Source organism: Suricata suricatta, chromosome 11, assembly GCF_006229205.1.
Source record: "Suricata suricatta isolate VVHF042 chromosome 11, meerkat_22Aug2017_6uvM2_HiC, whole genome shotgun sequence".
In the NCBI taxonomy this organism is placed as follows: Eukaryota; Metazoa; Chordata; class Mammalia; order Carnivora; family Herpestidae; genus Suricata; species Suricata suricatta.
Window position 1 is genome coordinate 54,277,678 of NC_043710.1, and position 22,437 is coordinate 54,300,114.

General features: G+C 53.9%; 1 protein-coding gene across 2 annotated transcripts in view; it reads right to left on the reverse strand.

Annotated features, from left to right (window-relative positions):
- The window catches only part of PDE2A (phosphodiesterase 2A), a 92,295-nt gene that overhangs the window by 15,718 nt on the left and 54,140 nt on the right, over positions 1-22,437 (reverse strand). For both annotated transcript variants that reach the window (XM_029957509.1, XM_029957510.1), the window contains exons 3-6: positions 15,649-15,738; positions 11,721-11,809; positions 4,994-5,103; positions 4,097-4,152 (exon numbers count right to left, since the gene is read on the reverse strand). In XM_029957509.1, coding sequence (XP_029813369.1) covers positions 4,097-4,152; positions 4,994-5,103; positions 11,721-11,809; positions 15,649-15,738 — 345 coding nt within the window. The remainder of the gene's footprint in view (positions 1-4,096; positions 4,153-4,993; positions 5,104-11,720; positions 11,810-15,648; positions 15,739-22,437) is intronic.

Here is a 22,437-nt window from a genome sequence, read left to right on the forward strand (position 1 = left end):
ATGGAGAGGAGGAGCCCAGCAGGTTCTCAGAGAGCTCACAGTCTGGCTGGGATGGGATGGAGTGGGGGATGCAGTTGGTGGGTGCAGAACCTCATACCTGAGGAAGTAGGAGAGGGCAGACTGTGTGGGTGAGAACTGAAGGCTTGTGGGAGCTTGGAGGGGGAGGGCATCTGGGAGGCTTCTAGAACTGGCACTGAAGCATGGGGAGGAAATGTGGGGCCTGAAGAGAGAGGACACTGCGGGCAGGGGCTATCCTGGCTAGTAGGTGTCCTGGGGATATGAGGACCAGGGCAGGTGGGGTCTACGGTGCCTCAGGGGGAAGAGACTTGAGGGCAAGGCTAAGGAATTGGACATTAGCTTAATTGTACCAGGGACCCATGGGGCAGATGTTAGCCTCTGTGGACCAAAGATGGTATTGAAGGTTAAGCTCTGGATGAAGCACCATCAATGACTCCCATAGGACAGGAAGTTGAAAGAGACTGAGGGCACGGTTCATTTGTGTATGCTTATATAAACATGCTGGTATTTTACTGTGTTATCTTTTTTGTTCCTTCCGCCTTGACCTATCTCTCAGGGAAAGGGAATTCTGGGAACCCTCTATGGAAGTGGGGACAATCAGTTCCTGGGTTGGCAACACAGCCTGGTGCCAATACAGAGCTAGGAGACTGAAGGAGAGCTTCAGAAGGGCTGGAGAAAAGGAAGGAATCACAGAGCCTGCCGCCATCCACCGGACCCCACCCCATCCCAGCACACACTCCTGGGCTGCCTCCGCCCATCCCCACCCAGCATGTGCACAAGCACACACAGTCTCATGAAAACCCTCAGCACCACCCATACACTCACTTTGCCATGGAGATACTCAGGCGTGTGTGCAGACACATGCACACACAGAATACAGTCCCAGATTCAAAGAAACCCACACACCCACCCTCACAGCATATACACCATCCATATACACCATCCATATGTGCACAGGATACTTGGGTTCACATACCCAAGAGCCATGCACACACTTCTGACCTCCCCCATGTAAACACACAATCACAAATGTTCACACATGGCTTTTTGCTCACCAATAGGAACACACACTTGCAACCTACTCTTGATAGTTAGGGAGTGTGTCTGGGGCGCAGTGGAACACTCAGTAGTGGGCACTGGGCACTGGGGCTGTAGAGAGGGTTGAGAGCCCAGTGCAGCCCCTACACCCCTTACCCTCACCAAGTTCAACATAGCTAATTGCATGAACACTTCATCCTCATGTAAGGAGCTGGTATGACTGGCACAGCTGGAGAGAAAAATGGGCATAAACCATGTATCAAATGCCAGAGACCAAGCGCCACCCATTCCTGGGACTTATTATCCCGGAACTGAAGAACAGAGCTAAAGACTCTTTCCACACAAAGAACTTGCAATCAAGGCACCGTGAACTGCAAGGTACAGAGGCCCAGGACTCAGCCAGATAGCCCTGCACCTGGCTGGCACATTCCTCAGAGCCCTCCACTGACCGTATCTCCATCAGGGTCCATATTGCAGGGCTCTCGGTTTCCTTGATAGCATTTGCCATCATTTGCAATTCTATCCTTTTCTCCGCTTGCTTGTTGGATGTCTGTCTCCCAACCCCTCCAGACTGTATGGTCTGTGAAAGCAGGGGTCAGTCACTGCCGTTTGCAGCACCTAGCACACAATGCCTGGTGGTGCTCAAAAAATCTGTCATCCATTGATGGATGGGTGGGCGGATGGAAGGACAGCTGGAAGGATGGATACCAAGAGCAAACAAAGACTCAGAGAAGGGAATGGGGCTTGTTGAGGAAGTAGCTGGTGAGTCAGCCCTCCCAAAATATCTGCCCTGTGGCACTCCTTTTACCCTTTGTATCCTCTGCCCTGAGGACCTGGTAGCAGCTAGGAGGGCTGGGGCCACCTGGGCTGCCTCCTGAAGGATGTGAGATCCACATCAGATGTGTATGCATGAGGGAGAGGGCTGTCCTGGGGAAGTTCATTTCTACCTGACTTGGGAGGCACAGGCTTGGAGTAGAGGCAGACTGTGAATAATCTAAATACCTTTCAAGAGCTCTTAAAAAAAAAAAAAAAGCTCTTCACTGCCCAGGGTATTTGAGGAGGCGGACAGATAGTTGTCAGGAACTCCTAACAGCCAAAGCCCAGGTAGCATCTTGTTCAACAGCACATACACTCCACACCTCAGCCTCACCAGGACCAAGCTCTTCTTCCAGACACCCTTCTCCCTACCTTGCCTTGGCTCATGCTGTTCCCTCCACCTAGAATACCCTTTCTGGTCTTCTCTGCCTGTCAACCCACTCCCCGATGCCCCAAAGCCCCACTCAAATGCTGCCTCCACCATGAGGCACCTCTCGTTGCTCCAGCCTCTGCCACCACAGCACCTGCTAGCAGCATTTGTTTCATTTGGCCAGATGTAGCCTGCTGCTGTGCCTGCCTTCCCTCAGACTGAGCTTCTAGAAGGCAGAAATGGGTCTCACTCTTTCTGCCCCCCCACTCCCTGCACCCTGCCGGGATACCTAGAGCAGGGTTTTGCTAGGGTGAGTTAAATTTCAGTAATGTGGCCCCTCGGCCTTCCCAGGACACAACACACATATACACACAGGCTGTTCTCCCCGCAAGAAGAAGGCGGAAGCCTGGACTCCCAGCCCAACCTGGGCCAAGATGAACAAATTCCAAACGTGTTCCTCTTGTTGGAGTTGCTGCCCTTCTGACCCAGCCCTCACGGCCCCTCCATAGGAAATCCTTCTCAAGAACCTGGCACCTCCAGACCCTTCTCCCTCAGCAGAGGTGGGGAACTGAATTACCACCACCTCCCACTGCCCACCTCTGCACATTGCCCCTAGCCCTGGTCCTCTTCCAAGCTACCAGCTCTGGCACAGATTGGGACCAAAAGAGGGAGGGAAGCGGCGCTGAGAACTCTGTGCCAACAGCAGATCCGTCCCCTGCGGGAACAGAAGCTGGGGGTGGGGAGCAGCTTGCCGGAGAAACCGAGGGGCCGGCGGCTCCCTCACTCAGGCAGATGGGGCTCCGAGGAGACCAAGCCAAGCACTCCTTCCTTCCACTCCTCCTGCCCCCCACCGCGGCCGCCCCCGACTCCCACCGCCCTCCCCCGCCAGCAGCTCGGGAAAGGTCAGGAGCCTCAGAAACCTTTAATCCGTTTTAATGAGCTCTGGAGGAGTCCCACGGGCTCATGAGGACCCACTCTTCAGCTTTCCGTGCCCCCTCGTCTGTACCTTATTGCGGTGGTGGTCGCCTCGGTGGAAGCGGACCCCTAATAGTAGCGATTTGGGGATGCTAACCCTCGGTTTCTAGGACAGAACAATGATTTTGAATGCCCACCTCCGTATGGGAGAGCAGGAAAGAGTGGCTGAACCAGCTCCACCGGGCTCAACCAAGTCCTGCCGGTGGAGCAAACACCCGGTGAGCTCCGCCAGGGGGCAGCAGAGGGCAGGGGGGGGCGTCCAGGCTTGGGTTCCCTGCCTGACTGCAACCCCAACCTGCACTGCCCAGGCCTCGCATCCCCCCTTCCCACAAAGCCCCTTCCCGTCATCTCTCCCTCCAGGAAGCCCGCCCTGATCAGCCACGGAGCTGGATGCCTTCCCAGGCAGCCTCTCCGGTGGGCCTCCTCTCCTGATCCTGAGCTCTGGCCACCGGAATCTCACTGACCTTCCCATACTATCTCACTTGTCAGGGCCATGTCCATCCATCATGCCTCAGTGTCTTTCAGGCCCTCTGTGGATACAGCTCCTGGCCCCCAACCCAGGCGGGAGAATGCCAAAGAGGAAGTAAGGTCAGGGTTGCACCAACAGCTCCATTGAGCTGAGAAGTGCAAAAGAGGCTTGTACATGTCTCTGAAAGCTGCTGAGTAGGCCAGTGAATTTGTCCTGCCCACTCAAGGGCAGAATGCTGGGGTGTGGGAGAAGCCCAGACTCCTCCTAGACCCCATTTCCTCAACTCCAGCCCAGCTTGCTGTTCTACACACACACACACACACACACACACACACACACACCAGACAGGCTCCATCCACTGTCCTTCCCCTGGTCTCCACCCCCCCTACCCCACCCCCCACTGTTCTTACCAAGATGACAGCTGCCACAGCCCCAGCCTCCTTGTCCACCAGCGGCATGACCAGCACTGAGGGGGAGAGGGCAATGAGGTGGTCCTGTGGGGCCAACGAGGCTCAGGGATATGGAGCCAAGGCCCAGGGAGGGAGACAAAGACACAGACAGCGAGGCCGGGACAGAGACACAGAAAGACCCAGAGACCCAGAGAGACGAGGGGTCCTGAGGCAGCAACAGAACAACCACAGCAATGTCCCCTGCATGGAAGGAAGCCCCCTCATTTTACATCTCTCCTGTGACCACCCCCAGCAACCCTGAGAGAGCAGGAGGCAGGTAAGGCTGAGGACCCCTATTTTACAGATTGGGAAACTGAGGTCCAGAAAGGGGAAGTGACTTGCCCAAGATCACACAGCAAGTCAGGTCTCCTGACTCCCAGTCTTGTGCACTTTCCACATCGAGACAGAGGACAGAGACCTAGAGAGACTGAGATACGAAGCAGAGAGACATGGCGGACAGGGGGTGTGGAGAGGAAGAGAAAGAAAAACAGAGACAATGACAGAGAAAGCATGACAACAACACAGCCCATCTTGCAATAGACATAAGCACATGACCATTATGGCTACTGGCCACTGAGCACTAGTATGTGCCAGGCCTTTAACATGCGCTATCTCATTTGCTCCTCCTCAAAACACCCCCTCAAGGTAGGTCGTCTCATCCCCATTTTACAGATCAGGAAATTGAGGCTTAGAGAGGTTAGTAGCACAATAGAGAGAGAATTAGATGAAGGGATTGCTGGAGACACAAAGCAAGAGAAAGAAGGAGACAGAGAGATGAGGACAGGGATAGAAGACAGACAAGGTCTAGGGGACAAGGGCACAGTCCCTCCCTGCCCCTGCCCAGTTCCCAGCCCTTACCTTGGGTATCAGGAGCCAGTGGAGCCACCAGCCTGGCCAACGGCTTCCCCAGCAGGTCCGAGGGACCCAGTCCATTGCAGCCCAATCTCTTCCGGGAGATCAGAGCCTCTCTGAAAAGAGGATGTGATTCCACCTCTTAGTCCCTGAATCAAAAAGGTGCAGACCCCAACCTGGGGACACACAGCAGGCTGGGCTCTGCACATCTGCAAGGATCTAGACAAGCTGGCCAGCCACAGAGTGGACATGAGGAGGACACAAATAAAAGAGATAGGAACACTGACCTGCCACCTGGAGGGGCAGGCAGCCATTGGCCTCTGGTGCCTTTTGCTGGTGGGTATGCGAAAGTACCCTGGGGCCCAGCGCAGGTCCCCCAGGGCCAGTAAAGCAAGGGCTCAGAGCTGGACTGCATCTGTTAAATCCTGCTGTGGTTACTACTTGACCTTGGGCAAATGGTCTACCTCTCTGAGCCTCCCAGGGAGAAACAGTGTGGAGGAGGGGAGAATCCTAGCCATTTCAATCCTCAGAAAACCATTCTATATACCTGAAACTAGTATTATGCTGCATGTCAACTATACTTTAATTAAAAGAAAAAAGAAAAAAAAATTCTAGAGCAATTTTTGGTGCTAAGCATAGGAGGAGTCCAGAGGTAACTGCCATAATCAAAGTTTATTCTCCATTCCCTATGTGCCATGCACAGTCCAAGCAACTCATAGAGATTAACTCAGAATTCCCAACAATCCTATGAACTAAATATTATCATCATTTCTATTTTCAGGTGGAGACACTAAGGCACTAGGAGATAGGAACCAATCCCAGGTCCCATGGCTAATAAGTAGTAGAGTCGGGAACCCTGACTCTGGAACCCAGGCAGTTGGCATCAGAACTGGTGTGTTTGAACTTTCCTCAAGACCTGAGGGGATGTGAGTTTCCAATGGGTGTGATGGCGGGGTAGTGGGGGGTAGGTGGTGTAGGAAGAATGAGTCTCTCTCTGCCCTCACTACACATACCACCCTCCTCAGTCCCCCACGCCTCTAGCTCTTCCTGCTTAAAGTGCTTGATTTTTCACCAGCTATCATTCCCTGATGATTAATTGTCCTGGGTTCCTCATCCCTCATGCTGCCTCCACTTAATTGTGTTTGTAGGGACTGCCTGGCCTGAAGAGAAGACAAGCCTGGGGGGCTGGGACTCCAGTGTGTGCATGTGGGGTCATGAAGGGGAGCTAAGCAAAGGCCAGACGAGGAAAAGAGAGGAGGCAGCCTACAAGTCTCCTGATTAGGAGGTCACAGCCTCTAGAGAAACTGAGGACTAAAAGGTTGAGCTTCTGGGTACAGATAACGCAGCATTCTGAACTGGATCCATTCACTCCTGGCCTCTTGATTCAGAATCTACAAGAACCAGTGGTGACTCCCACCTTCTAGCCCTCACCCTCTGGACTACTAAGCTCCTTGCGTGCTAGGCCCCAGTTCTGCGCTGTCCAGTCACTCCATGAAGGAATGGGAATCTAGGGTGACAAGAGGGCAATGTAGCCATCTTTCCTGGTGACTAAATTGATAAAGGCTGGGTCTTCATGGAGATAGGCCTTGGTGACCCTCAGGCAAACCCCCTCTTGTTGAACCCACCCAGCCTCTTGGCCTGGCACAGCCCGGTTATTGGACAACCACAAGGTGGTGCTGGTCCCTCCATTGCTGGTCAGCAAGTGCCGCAGCTTCATCTCTCTGACCCCTGACACCTCTCGTCCCCCAACCCTGCCCCAACCAGGGGCTGCCTTGGTTTTGCCCCCTACCCCACACCCCAGGAAACTGATGAAGGAAACTGTCCTCAGCTTTTCTTCTTTTCTGCACAAAACTCCCTCCTCTGTGCTCATGGCCCCATGACTCTCTAGCCCTCACTCTCATGAGCTCCAGACCCCAGATACCCAAAGGCCTCCTGGTAGCCTGCCCTGGATGTCCCTGAGGTTGTAAAAGGCACCCAATCCCAACCTGAACTTATTCTCTCCACCACCATAAAATGGCACAACCATCCACCAGGTCCCCTGTGGCTTGTCCACAAACTGTCCTAGCTACTTCCCTCTTCCTCACCTCCCCCATCCAATGAGTGAATCATCTCCCATGCATCTCTCACAACTGTTCTCCGTGAAATTAGTGTCAGAGAAGGCTTCCTGGAGGAGGTGATGCTGAGATGGGTCAAGGCAGACTTGAAGGGAACTGCCTGTGTAGAGGCTCAGAGGAGAGAAAGAACGTGTGTCTGCTGGGGGTCCAAGTGCAAGAAGGTTGTGTGTCTGGACAGCTTGGAGCAAGACTAGAGAGAGCCCTGAGGAGCTGGGCATGATCCTGAGGGCAGTGGGAGCTCCAGGAGGACTTGAGCAGTGGAAGGTGAATGCAGGTTTGCTTTCAGGCTGATCGGTTTAGCTGCTGCATAAAACTCTCACTACAGAGGGAGAAACTGAGAGACTAGAAACCTCCTCTCAGGGAGAGCCTCTGGTCTCAGTGGTGCCTGGTCAGTGGAGGAGAGGTGGGGCTGGGGCAGATCAACCTTGACCAAGCCCAGATCTCTCATTGAACCCTGGGGCCTCCCAGAGGGTTAAACCCTCAGGAGTCCTTGACCTTGGCATCTTGCTCTGCAACCTGCCCTCCCTGGCCTGGCCAGGCAGGTCTGCAGTGGGCCATGCTCACCTCAGCCTACCCCCATGCAAGCCCTTTTCCTCTGCTTCACCCTTCCCAAAACTGTTGTTCCCCTGGAGGTTTTAAAGACACCGCAGTCTGGAAGGAAAAGGGGAGGGCCCAGGCTGAGTCTCCTCAACCCAGAAGAGGGTGGGGGCTTTGTCTATGCTCACATGCCAATGGCTCCTCCCTCAACTTAGGACCCTCTGCCCTGCCTCATCTCCCCTCCTAACGACTCCAGCCTCCTACCTCCCCCTGCCAAGCTGATGGTCGGGGTGACGGAACTCCACGCCCAGGGGCCAGCTGTCCAGGTTGAAGGCTAATGACTCAGCCCTGGTGCCTGGGTGGTCATGGCTGCCCCAGTGACAATAAAGACAGATGGGCACAGAGTGAGAAGAGGAACGGGTGTGGACTTTATGATGGCTCCGTCCCTTTAACAATTATTTGTTTAGTGGCAAGAGTAGAAAAAAAGGCTCTCTGTTGGTAGGGTCAATGGTCTGGAAAGAGCTGAGTGCCCAGGCCCCCTTCCACTCCTCTGAGCCCCTTCTTTAGTGAGTCCCCATCCCCTTTATTGAGCACCCACCCCACCCCACCTCCCATGGCCTCAATCTCTCTCTGACCTTTCATTTCTTTTGGAGACAAATTAGGATTCAGGCCAGAGCCTGGACCCTCCCCTCCCCCCCACCTCTACCAGAATATGAGACTCTGGAGATGGGAAGAGATTCTTTTCTGTGTCCTTTGAGACAAATTAGAGGAACACACAGATTCTGTGGTAAAAGAGGACCAGGTCTGCTCTGAGGAAGGAACATGTCAGGTTTGCTGGGACCCCCAAATGGTCGCTGAGGGACACAAGCAGCTGGGGTGGGTGTGGGTGGTGTCCCCGTGGCAGCCGAAAGGCCCCCGACATCATGCACTCAGCATTGGGTATCGAGAAGCTTCAAGATGACAGGAGACACAATGAGAAGAGGAAGGCGGCCGGGGTGGGGACTGAAATAGCTGGGGAGACTGAGGGAGACAAAGACTTCCAGGAGGCTCTCCCCTCCAGCCCTTGGAATTCAGAACTGGACTAGCCCTCAGGCCTGGCAGCGTCCGCCTTACTGTCTTTCAGGAATGGACAGAGGCCCGGTGCAATCGCAGGACATCGGCCTGGATCCCGGGTCTCCTGACTCCCAGCCCGTGTTTCTGCTGTGGAAAGACCCATCTCTGAGGGAGGCTGGCATGGCCAGACACCTTTTCTGGAAATTGGATCTTCCTTATGCAGGGAACTATGGAGCAGGCCTCCCAGAGCGCCTCCAGCTGGGCTGCGGGAGAGGAGAGAGATGCGGCTGGGTGAGTTGGAGCCACATAGGGAAGGGCTCTGCTACGGAGAAGAGGGCATGGGCCAGCGTGAGGGAGCAGGGAAGCCGAAACACGCTGTGAGGATGAAACTGGGCACCTGCGAGCCCACAGAGAGGTGGGGGGCAGTGGCAGGAGGGGCCTCCCCATTGCCCCTTGGACTGTCTCCCCTCCTCTCTCATACCACCCTGAGCCTGTCCCCTGCCCCTTCTCTTAGGTCCTTATCTGTCTTTATGACCCACCTCTATTCACACCTGTTGCTGTTTGCCAGTTCTGCCAGCCCTCCAGGGTTTCCCGGAGCGGTGCCCCCTTCACTAGGTGCTGCCTCAGCCTTAGCCCAAGGCAGGTGCCTGGTGTCCTGCTGGGGCCAGAACTGCAAGAGGTCACCATTGGAAGGACCCTGCACCAAGCCCCACTCATTTTATAGAAAAAGACTGAAGCAAGAAGGGAAGTAATTTTCTCAAGTTCACCCGGATGGGGAAATTGAGACTTGGGGGTGGAGGGCAACCAGCAATCACTGAGCTCTCTGACTGTGTGCTGGGCACTGGGTTAAGCACCTGGGCATTTATCACTTCATTACACCAAAAGACAGGTCCTCCTCTTATTTCTGATCTAGGGATAAGAAAACAGGCTTGGAAACGGATACAGGGAGGCAGTAATGGGACCAGGGTAGGATCCAGGCCTATCCGACTCCCATTCCAGTGCTCTTCCCTCTTCCACATACCTAGCTAGGCCTTAGCCCTTGCCTAGGGAGTGAGCTCAACATCAGACACAGAGGGGGCAAGCATAGCACAGATTTCAGAAAACAGGACTGACGTAAACCTTCACCCCCAGTCCTTACTGGACTGAAGGAGCGTTGATCTGTGTCCTCTGAGATGTGTGCAGCCTCACCCCTCCTGCCCCTCACCAGCCTCTCCTCCTCTGACTCCTCTGATTTCTGAGCCCTGTCTCCCAGCAGGCGCTCACTTCCCCATCCCCACTGAACTCTGGGTCAATTGCATTGGAACATTCTCTTTCCCTTCCCTTTCTCTTCTTTTCTTTTCCTTTTTCCTTTTTCCTTTCCTTTCCTTTCCTTTCCTTTCCTTTCCTTTCCTTTCCTTTCCTTTCCTTTCCTTTCCTTTCCTTTCCTTTCCTTTCCTTTCCTTTCCTTTCCTTTCCTTTTTCCTACCCTTTCCTTTCCTTTTTCCTACCCTTTCCTTTCCTTTTTCCTACCCTTTCCTTTCCTTTCCTTTCTTTTCCTTTCCTTTCTTTTCTTTTCCTTTCCTTTCCTTCTCTTCTCTTTGGGACCTTTTCCAAAAGTTTTACTGAGTCTGAAGTAGTTGTGGGGTAGGGGGGTCAGGGGATACTGAAGGGGAGAGTGTCACCCACCACCCACCCCATGGGGGAACCAAATAGGAGAACAGGAGTTGGGAAAGCTCTTAGGTTGTTGGAGAGGCACCAGCCCCTTCCATGGGGAGGGGCTGGAGAGAAGCCAGCATCCAGGAATCCAGGGTCCCAGGTACTAGGAGGGGCCTCAAAACCACCCAGGTCCCCAGCCTCAGGAACCTCTGGCATCCCTAACAGCAATTCTTTCCATGGCTTCTGTGAAAGAAGCGTGTCTTGCCAGCCTCAGCTACCACCTGAAAAAGCCACATTGCTGGACCACTTGGCCTGTTGGAAAAGCCCTCCCTTCTAGTAACACCCCCACTGGTGCCCACTCAGCCCTCAGCTCCCAGCCTAGTGCTCCCTGGGCCCATGATGGCCCTGCAGTGCTTACAAGGCAGTGTGGCCACGTCCTCCATGGCCTGCTTTGCTCTGGACCAGCACTCTTGCCTGTCAACACTTTCTCATCTGACAAGCTCCACTTCCCATCGCTGTCTCCCAAATGGCCAGGAGCCAGGAGACTGTGTCCCAGGCCTGCCTCTGTCTCACACCAGGTATGTGGCCTTGGACACGTCTCATGGTGTTTGCCCATCTGGAAGATAAGGAGGCTGAATTCAATAGGCTCGGAGGTATCAGGGAACCATAGAGCCTGGAGCCTGGTGTTCCTAAAGTCAGCGATTCCAACATTCTATCATAACAAAAATTAAACCAGACATTTAGCATTTCTTGTGGATGTAGTTTTAAGTGCTTATGTTAAGCTCATTTAATTCTCCCTCAATAACCCTAAGAGATAAGCACTATTATTACCGCCATTTACAAACAAGAAAACGGAGGCACAGAGAGGTTGAGTACCTTGCCCTAGTTATACAGCCAGTAAAAGGGAACTGGGATTTGAACCCAGGCGGTGAGGCTCAGAATTCACAGAGGGACACCGTCTCTGATCTCCATCTCCCTGCTCTCAGATTCCAGGCTGACACCATGTGCTCCTGCAGGTCCAGCATTCTGTGATTCAGTGAGAACTTCCCAGGCAGTTCTCATAGCCTGCTGGGTTCTAACTGATCAACTGCAGCCCTGACCTTCTGAGACTGGGCTCTGAGGAGGCTGCAGAATTTAGAAGAGCTCTCCAGGTTTCTAGAAGAAAATCTACCAGTTGGCATTTTCCCTGCACCATCTACTGCCCCAACACAGAATGAGAAAGGACATTGCTTCTCCCCTCTGGGGGGTGTCAATGACCCAGCCAAGGAACCCCAGCTGGCAGGGAAGCTGAGGTCAAGGTCAGGTGGGGGAGATCAGGCTGGATGACTTTGGAAGGTCCCCCAGGCCTGAGATGCTTGAGTGTGCTAGAGGCAATGGGGTGCAGAATGGCTCACCGGACTTTCCCCTCCTGGGGCAGCTCGTGGGGGGGGTCTTCACACACCAGGCGGGATTCTCCATCCAGCAGGTAGGTGTAGACAGTCTCCTAGGACAGAAGGCACTCATGAGACCCTGTGGAGAGCCCTCCCAACCGCCCTGTCCCAGCCCAGACACAGATCTGGGGGACAAGGTCAACGGTCTTTTAGGAGTGGGCGCCAGCATTTGTTTGTTTTTACTCCCCAGGTGATTCTAACATGTAGCCAGGGTGGAAAAAGTCCCTTATGAACTTATACCTCGCTCTCTTCTCTTGGAGGGGGTTCTCTGGGCGGGCAGTGACCGATGACCCTGCAGGCATTATTGTCTCCCCAAATCCAAAGTTCTGGGGAGAAAGTCTAAAGGGCTGAAGGTGCAGACAAATCCCACCCGCCATCCACCCCAAGATATTTCCTGCTGGGACTCTAGCCTCAACAAACAACTGAATCGTCTACTCAGGGTTGTATGGAAAGAGGGGCTCCGAATGCCCTGGAAGGCTCCTTCCTACTTCAGAGACACAAATAATTCTACAAGAAACCATACACTGTGACTCAAGCCAGAAGGACTTCCCGGAGGAAGTGACCTTACAGCTGTAACTACAGTAAAAATTAGACACATTCTGGGAGTGGGTGAGGCATAGAAGAGTGGCTTCTGGGCTAAGGGGCAGGTGAGCAGTGTAAAGAGCACAGGGCAATTGTGGAACTGACAGTGGAAGCAGGGGACACAGGAGGGTCAGCAGTGCCTACGAACAGTGGGAGACTCTGTGAGCCCTGAGAGAGGAGCAGCTGCATATTTTGGAGTGATTACTCCCCAGAGGGAGATCAAAGCTCTCTTCGAAGCTCGTCAAGTCTTCAGCTTGTCAATCTGCCTTCCCCAAGGGCCCAGAGCCATCTTGGCCTCGGTTTCAGGCCACATCTTGGCAGAAGTGGTTGCCCTCACTGACCCATGGGTGAAAAATCTACATCCCCTCCAGGCAGGACTGGCCACCCGGAGAGATCCATAACCAACTTCTTCAGCCCAGCTACACTGAGAGCCCCACCTTCCCCACTCTGGGGCAGGGGAAGGAGATCCAGCAGGGCCAGTGCTGCCCAGAAGACCCTGTAGGGCACCCACACACCCAGCTAAGTATCCTGAGGGGCTCTGTTTTCATGGTGGGGGGAGGGAGGGCTCTTCTCTCCGCAGCTGCTATCAGGGAGGGCTTCTGGAGGAGATGACACTGGAGTGAGGCACGGAAGGCCCCCTTGTAGTAAGTGTGCCAGTATGCCTGGAATCCCTCTCAGCTGAAGCAGCGGCCCTTCCTGCCAGCCACTCTTGTTGTCTTTGGCTGCTCCCACCCTGCTTCCAGAAAACCTGAGCCAGTTCATTGGTGGTGGGGCTGGAGATGATAGTGCCTGAGAAGAGTGACAGGGAAGGCACAGACCAGGCCTGGGGGCCCCTTGTCCTCTGGGGTAAGGACCTAGGCTGGGAGGTCAGGGACAGAGAATTCAGTGGGAGGGAGGCCTCTGCTCATCTATATCCAGCCTCCTTCTCGTCCTCCAGTCCTTGCAGCAGCCTGGGCAGGTTGCGGGGGCGGTGGGGGGGGGGGGGGTTGCTGCAGGATTTGGCCCAAAGAGGTTAAGAGACCACCCTGCACGCAGGGTCACACAGAGAGTCTTGCCCTGGCAGAGAGAGGTGGGTACACAAGGGGTGGGGAGCCAGGGAGGACAGATCCCCATCACTTCCGGATGTCCCTCTGTCTCCCACCCCCTCACTCTCAGCCCTCTGGGTTAAAATTAGCCGAGTTTATTGGAGAGAAGGAGGGAACCATTTCAGACACATCAGTACCATCTGCATTCGGGGCTGCCTGCCACAATGGGTGCTGATGAGGAAGCCAGGTGCCAGAGGCTCTCCTCAATGAGGGGGAGTACGGAGACCCCTCCCCCGTCACCCCACCCCTCCGTGGGAGCAAAGCAGACACCTCCATCTCCCCTCCCTCCTCTGGGGACAGCACAGACCTCCATCTCCTCTCCCCCTCCACTCCCTGGGGCAGACCGAAGCTCCCATCTCCCCCACCCCAACACCTCCATTCCCTGGTGCAGAGCAGACACCCTCATCTCCCAACCCCTCACTGGGGGCAGAGCAGACCCCACCCCCTCCTGCCCCCACTCCCTGGGGGCAGACCAGACCTATCTTATCCCATTCCCTGGGGGCAAAGCAGACCTCCCGTCTCCCCCCACTTCCTGGGGACAGGCAAGATGCTCCCCCCATCCCAGCCCCCACTCCCTGGGGGCAGACCAGACCTCTCACCTACCCACCCACCCTGGGTGCGGATCACACCTCCCATCTCCCCACCCCTCTTGGGTGAAGGGCGAAGGACTGAGACCCTCTATGCAACTAAACCAGGGCTGCCCAGAGTCAGGGCTTCCTTGGCTCATACAGGTCTCTTGGATGAGACATGTCCCCTTGTCCCAGGAACCTAACTGCCTGGACCACAGCTGTCTTCCAAACCCCCAGTTTTGGGAATACAGCTAATCCAGCACAGGGCATCTAGACCAGCAAAACCAGCAGGCACCCTGTCTATGAAGATCTAGTCAGTCACCTCCTCCTTACCCCTCCCAGGGCAGGCTCAGTGGCCACAGAGGGACCCAGGGCAGCCTTACAGATGCTGACCTGCTAACCTCTCCACCCCCTCCTTTCCAGATGTTTCTCCACCCCAGGCCAGATGTTGCCTCAGTCCTATCCTTCTCTGGGAGGATTTATTTTTGGGCTCAAATACACCACCCACTTCCTACCAATTTCACCCTCAATAAAGCTCACTCATTAGCCCTCCTCCTGAGCTCTGAACTTCTAGAAGGTTGGAGAAGGCAGAGCTGAGGAGAGAGAATGGGGATGCTTAGGAGCCTAGCCCCATTTGTCCCTGTCATGCTGTGTGACCTCAGGTGAGCTACCCTCCCTCTCTGGGACTGTAGTGGTTCATCCATCAAGTAGATTCAGATATGATAAACTTGCAGGGGTGGAAGTGGGGGTGGAGGGTGTCATGTTTTGGCAGAGGCTGACTTTGGCTGGGGTCTTGAGTAAGGGAGAGGGGATTCCAGGCTATGGGGACCCAGTAGAGGCATCTCTTCCTCCAGTAAGTCTTCAGTGCTCCTTCGGCTGGTTCAGACCACACCCCCCTTCCCCCTACCAGGCTGGCAGCTGAGATAGTGCTGCTTCAGGTCTTGAGGACAATTTTACTTATCCTACTGCCTAAGGTGTGAGCAGTAGCCATTGGAGCCAGGTTGGGAAATGACTGGGGGGCAACTCAGGAGGGGCAGCGTTCCCTTACCAAGGCACTCTGAGCCCAGACAGCCAAGGGGACCAGGTTCTAAGCAGCCACCCTCCACCCACCTCCAATCTGCAATTATCCAGGTGTTGGGTGTTGGGACAAGTCCGAGAGAAGCCTAAAGGTTTCTAGAGGTCATCTTGCCCAGCCTCCTATCTCCAGGCAGGACACTTCAACGACCCCCTCAATAAAGCTGAGCCTCATTCCAGCACCTCTGGGACGGGACCTGGCATCAAGGAAGTTCTTCCACATGTCTACCCTCAACCCCTCAGCTATATATTTCAAAGTCCACTTGACTCCACCAGGTTCCAGTTATTATCCTAGGAGAATCCTTTCCATTACCTGAGACACGATCTTTCCAACTAAGCTCTGAGTCCTTTTGTGTCTCTGACATTCCAGAATTCCTATGCAAGTTAATTCTCTGGGACTTAGCTTCAGCCCTTCTCTCCCAGGATGTCCTCTCAGAACGCTTACCTAAACCTTCCCTTCCCTATGAGAATCCTGTAGGCAGGGACCCTCCTTTTCCTTCCTTCTCAGCTCTGTGTGAGGCACACAGCAAGGAGCTGGGCAAAGGTTTGGGGGGTGAGGGAAGCGTGGGGCAAGGCACCTACCACTTTGGGGAGCACAGCTGAGAGAGCCTCCTTGACAGCCCGCTGGAAGCCTGTGATGTGGATGACAGAACCCAGGCTCAGCAAAGCATCCTGGAAGAGAGAAAAGGGCAGTGAGGGCTTTCTCTGGGTGGGCAGGGCAGCCGCATCTGCCCAGGCAGCTATTAGCACAAACTCCCAGCACAAGGCTCTCAGACACTTGAATCCCAGGATCTTAAAATCTCAGAATCCAACAAGTCTTAAGGCCCTAGAGTATCCAGGTCCACTCATCTTACTGATGGGAAAAGGGGGCTCAGGGAAGGGCCAGGGGCTTAGCAAATGCTCACAGTGAGTCAAGAGGTAAAGTTTAGATTAGCTTCCAGGCCTCTCACCCTTTAGTCAAGAACAACTCTGGCATAGTTGGGAAAGCACAATCGTTCATAATAAAACAAAGCAAAACAAGCAAACAAGTAAAACCCCAATTTGAATCCTGGGTTGGGAGTACGAGAGCCCATGGGGTGCATGAGCCCACAAGGTGAGAAAAATACAGTTGGGCCAGCCCCTGGCAAGATAGCAGGGGAAGGAGAAGTCAGCCTTGACTGCCTCACAGCTTTCCAATCCCAGGAACAGGCCTTGTCCTTGGAGAGCCGGAACAGAGGAAAGGTCCATGCTTCTCACTCTATGAACTTGGCCAAGCCACAGGGATCAAAAAGAAAGGTAATGGAACAGAGAATCCAGGGCCAAGGCAGGCTCATGACTCATAACATCCACTCAGCCATGCCCTCCCACAAGCCCTTGAAGTTTCTTTCTGTGGATGGCTGGGTCTGTGTTCAAAAAGCAAAATGGTTAACTGTAGGAAGAAGGTGACATGGCTTAGCCCCCATGCATATAAAAATTTTATGAGGTTGAGGGTCTTAGTGAACCACAAGCTTAGCATGAGCCCATAGTGTATGTGCAGCTGGTAATAAATTAAAATGCTGACACCGCAGGCCATGTTAATAAAGATCTGTTAACCTGAATAGGGAAGATGACAGTTCCCCCACCTCTATCAGCTGATTAGATTATCCCAGCACTTTGTGTCCCATGTGAGGACAAGAGGAGACTCATTCACAGGTGACCCATGTAAGGAGGGAACTAGAAACCAAGTCTTGCATGTGACTGAGACTGGAGAACCTGGGGGTGCCCAGCCTACAGAAGAGCAGACCCATGGGTCACAATCTTTGGCTCTAATCTTTCAGGCTCTCCTGAGTGGGGGACAGGACTCTGTGGCCCCAGGGAGAGCCTGGAGACCTATAGGCTTAAAAAAGGCTGGCCTTGGCCCAGTGTGATGAAGGACCTCTTTCTAGGCAGAGTCATGCTACATAGGCATTGGTCATCAGGAGAGAGGGAGGAAGCGAGCTGCCTAACCCTAAGGATGTGAAAGAATGGACTAAGTGCCCATTTTTCAGAGAGGCCACAGAGGAGAGTCCTGCACTGGGGTCCAGGCTTTAGCTACAGATTTCACCCTTGCGTGTTCTTGGCTTTGGTTTTCTCCCTCATTGCCATGACAACCCAGTCCTGTGTTCCCAGGAATGGGTGGCAGCAGTGGACTTTCTCCCTGAATGTTCACTTGGCATTGCTCTCCCCAAACCCCAGCCTCCCGCTGACCCCTCCCACTGCTCAAGGATGAGCACATCTTGGTCACAGAGATCCGTTTCTGTCCTTGGACAGTAGAAGCTGCTGATTCCAAACATTATGATCCCCAAATTGGATTGATTGTCCTTTAACCCTTAGGCACACCTCACTCCAGTTCACACACCCTCAGCACCCCCTGTATCTGGCCACACAGCCACAGACTTTCCGCATCTCTGCAGAAACACCCAGCATGCCCTCAGGCATGCTCCAGGCATACATACAGGTGCAGCTACTTCTTTATGTATTCACAGGGCCAGGGCTTAGTAACAGCTGCACATGCAATACACACGGAGGCTAGTCTTTCGAGACCTTTCAAGGTCAATTCTAGAGACTAAAGAAGGGAGAAAGGGCTCATGTCCCAAATAATCCCCAAATGAAGTCTGCCAACTCAGGCTGAGGCTCCCAGAGCAGGACCCCTAACGGTGGTCCTGGTTTATGTCTGTTCCTGCCTGGAGGTGGGGGGTTTAGGAGGTGGAGGGTAGATGAGCTGAGCCCCGAGGGGCCTTGACCTCCAGTGCAATTTGATTAAGTTTTTGCCATGGAAGTTGGAGATGAGGGGCCAAGCTCTGCTGTGGGGGGAGAAATTTTCAAAGCCACAGTCTTGGGACCGCTAAGTCTTCCCATTTGACAGATGAGGAAACTAAGACTCAAAGAGAAGCAATGTCCCATTCGTGGTCAGCCAACCCATCAGGCAGAGCCAGGTCCACAGCTGAGTCTCTGCCTGTACAGCCCCAGTCTGGCTCCTGCTCTGTACCTGACCCCCAGCTCCCTCCCCAGGGGGCTTAGAGAGAATAGTCTGTCCTTTGTTCCAATTAGTGGGCACCTCCACCTGCCCTTTACTGGGATTGGGGGATGCCCTGACCTATCCTTTACTAGAATTGGTGGGTGCCTGTCTGGCCTTTGTTCAGATCGGTCAGCCTTCTATGACTTTTCAGACTAAGGCAGGATAATGGTGGTGACTGGGGCACAGGAAAGGAAACTTGGGGAGAGTTGGGGCAGCGGCAGAAAAGTGCTTCACATCCTTGGCCAGTGTCTTTGGCCAGAGTGGGCAGGAAGCAGACATGGACGATGAAGCCCGAGGCTCTCTGCCTGGCATCCTCTGTCCATCTACCTCCTGGCCCAGCCCTACCCAGCCAACCCCAGGAATAGGGGTGCTGGGAAGACCACTCTCATACCTGACTCTCAAAGGGGACTTCAAGCCTTGCTCAAATGCCACCTCCTCCCAGAACCCCCCGGTCCAGATCTCCAAGCAACTTTACCTCCACTGCATCCACTCAGGGAAGGAAATAGCTCAAATTCCAAAGCCCATGATGCAAGGGCTCAGAGAGCAGAACGGCTGACTCCGTGAAGGGAAGACAGAATCCGTGGAGCAGCTGAGAATGCGCACGGCTCTTTCCAACATGCATGTACACAGCCTCGCACAAACACGCACACAGATAAAAACACAACCATATATACAATGCACACACACACAGAGCCCAGGCTCAGAGTGGAGTGAAGGAGGTCACATTTCCTGCCTTCTCAGCTTTTTTGTTTTTGAACAAACACCAATATAAATATCAGCATAACAACCAGGCAATTTCCCAGACCCCAGGGGACAATTTGTGGTGTGTAGAAAACAGCAACAGTTTCCAGTCCTGTCCCAGATTGACTACAGAAACTTTGTGGCCTTAGCAGGCCCCTTTCCTCTTCTGAGTCTCAGTTTCCTCATTAGTAAAAATGGTCTCTTCCTGCTCTGCAACATAGTTCTATGGTTTTATAGTTTAGTTCATTGAGGATGTGTGGATGGGTATGTGGATGGATGGATGGATGGATGGATGGATGGATGGAGCCTTCCTGCTTTCTCTGGTTTCCTACCTGCAGCTCTGTGTTTGGAGATAGGCCAGTCAGCACCGTAGACAGTGCCACTCTGAGAGCACTAGTCAGTCTTTCAACCCAGGTACCAAGAAAGGGGAGTCTGTTATGAGTCAGGGCTCTTCTGGACCCAGTACTGTGGCTAGATTGGCATGTGTTTGAGTGGGGGGAAGCATCTAGACTAAATTACTTCTGACTCCTTCTTAGTGCCTAGGGTTATATAAAGCCAGAGATCATGGCCTTAGCCCTTCTGGTGCTACCTGTGCAGAGACTGATGCCCATCTTGAGGGTCAGTGTCCCTGTCACAAGCTGCCCTGCTGTCTCGTCTTCATGAGTCTCTATGTCTTTTCCCACCTCTTTAAACCCTTCTATTGCTCATTGCTCTCCCCACTGCCTGGAACCTAGAGCCCACCCCTTCCTCTGTGGAAGGAAGCCTCACAGTGCCCCCTCTTGGTGGGCTACAAGGTAACAGAATCAAACCCAATGGCTGGATCCCTCCCAAGACTCAAGCTGTATTACTAGGACTGGCCATATGGACTGATTCATCCAACTCTCTTGTGCTAGGTTCTCCTGTGTATCCTGGGGGAGGGGGGGTTCTTTCTCTGTGGGCCTTGGTATTCCCTTCTCTGAAGCATGGGTGTCCTTCAAGATCCCCAGGACCTTGGAGCCCGTCTTTGCCTCTATCCTTCTTTCCTTCTCTTTGGGTTGTGTGTTTCTCTCAGGCCCTGTCTCTCCCAATCTCTCTAAGTGAGTCTCTCTTCTCTCCATGCCTCTCTTAGTTGACGCCCATTTCTGTCAAAGACTGCTCTCCTGTAACATCCCCATGATTTTCAACATCTGTTCCCACCCCCAAGTCCTCTCCCCTCTCAGATGGCTCCTCTTCCCACCTCTCCCTTGTACACTCCAGCCCCCACCCACTCCTCCTGCAAACCTCCAAGGAGTCTTCCTTGAAAATTTGGAGAGAGAGCATCTGACCCATGATGGGTACCCACAGAATGGGAGGGACCCAGGTGGACAGCCCATAATGGGAGAAATGAGGGTGCCAGGGCAGATGCCATCTACATTCTCCTGCTTCCTGACCCCTGTTTTGGTGATCTATACCTGCAGTCTCTTATTTTCCTGGAGAATGGGGCCCTTCTAGGGCAAAGAAGAATTTGTCCATCTCTGGGCCCAGCACTGACAAGCCAAGCTGCTGAATGAGGGTGACTGACAGAACTTCCCCAGAGGAAGCCTTCAGGGGGCTCAGAGCATGGAAGCCCCCTTTGGTTGGGCTTCAGTGCTCGGCCTGAGCTCCAGCACCCCGACCTGACTGTGCAGTTCCTCCCAGCCAGCCCTCACAGCATGACCACAGCCCTGCAGAGTTAAGAGATGTCAAGGGAGAACAAGAGGCCATCCCTCCTCCCTTCCTTGGCTCCCACCTGCCCAAGAAATGCCTCTAACAGACACACATGCCTTAAATACTCAGAGAAGAGCTGCCCGTGGGCGCTAGGTCTTGCACCCCAAGACCTCTCCTCAACAAGGCTGGGCTGCACCAGGAGCAAGAGAATAGGGAAAGGAGGCTTGATGATCCTTGGGAGACCTGATCAGAAGGAAGAGGCAGGACAGAGACCCAGGCCACAGTCGGATGAGCACAAATGTCAAACTGGCTTGACTGGGCCATCAGGCTTGGGGAAAGGGATGGCACCTTTCTCAAACACCTGCTGTGTGCTAGCTCTCAAACGTCTGTGCCCACCAGCATCCCCTGGAGGGCTGGCTACCATAAAGTTCGCTGGCCTCACCCTCCCACTCCCAGAGCTCCTGATACAGTACACCTGGGATGAGGCCAAGAATTTCCTTTCCAACACATTTATAGCTGCGGCTGCATCTGCTGCTGGCCCACGGACCACACTTTGAGACCCAGGGGCATATATTATCTCTAATCCTCCTGGGAGCCCTCGGAGGGGCTTGTTTTGTTTTAGTGCTGAACAGTCGACATACACTATTGCATTAGTTTCAGGTGTACAACATTGTGATTCGGCAATTACATACATTACAAAATGCTCATCACGATAAGTGTAGTCACCATCTGTCACCATACTACGTTAGTACAATATTATGGAAGGTGCCTGGTTTGATTATCCAGTTTTGGTGGTAGAGAGAGTTAGGGGCGGGGCCTCGCTCAGGTGAGACCCGCCCATCCTCTGAGTGCAGCCTCTGAGTGGCTCCCGCCCTTCCAGCGCGTGAGTGGGACTCTCCGGGAAGGTCCCCAAAGGAGGGGAGAAGCGGGTTTCCTGGAAGAAGAGAGTGAGGTGGGATAGAGGGGTGACTAGAGACAAGGGCTACCTGGAGCTCAGGAGCCCAGCCTCGAGGAAAGATGTGTCCTCCGCCCCTCTCTTCCTCTTTTCACCTTTCTCCTCCACCTCCCTCCTCCCCCCGCCGCCCCCCCCCTCGCAGACTCCGGCTTCAGTTGTTACTCCAACAGGGCCGCGTCTCCAGCCTCTGAGCCACACTGGAGACACGTGCACTGTAGAATACACCTGAGCCCAGTCCTGATGCCCACCCCTGCACCCCGTGGGCGCCCCACTTCCCCGATGAGCTCGGCCCCCTACTGCTGGCTCTTTCCCTCCAATATGCCTAACTAGCTCCTCCTAGGCCCCTCACCCTTTCTAAGCCAGTGTCAGCTTCTACTCCAGGTCCTGCCTCCTCCTACATGCCCTCCAATTGTCCCAGCCCCACCCCACGCCCATCCCTTGGGGGCTAGGTATGAGGATGGATGAAGGACAGGAGGACAGATGGAGTTGGGAAAAGAAGGTAGGCTTGTGTGAACACTCAGCTCTCTGGAGGCCTGACTCCCTGGAATCTCTCACTCTCTAGCACAGGGTCTGGGGCCAGGAAAGGAGGGTTTAACGGAATAACCAGAGCAGGCAGAGGGAGGGAGGCAAAAGCTGAGTATGTGGAGGGGAAGATGGCCCTGGGAGGCAGACCTCAGACCAAAGGGCGCCACCTGGCATGGTCAATAGTGACCTCCTTCCTCATGGCCCACATTCTCCTTGATGTCACACAGCCTTCCTCCCCAGCACATCACCAGTGTCCCCCTTATCACAACTGTCTCAGTCATTCTAAATTTTTGATTAACGTTTATTTATTTTGAGAGAGAGAAAAAGAGCAAGTGTGAGCAGGGTAGGGTCAGAGAGAGAGGGAGAGAGTCCCAAGCAGGCTCTGTGCTATCAGCTCAGAGCTGGTCACGGAGCTGAAACTCACCAACCATGAGATCATGACCGGAGGTGAAATCAAGAGTCAGAGGCT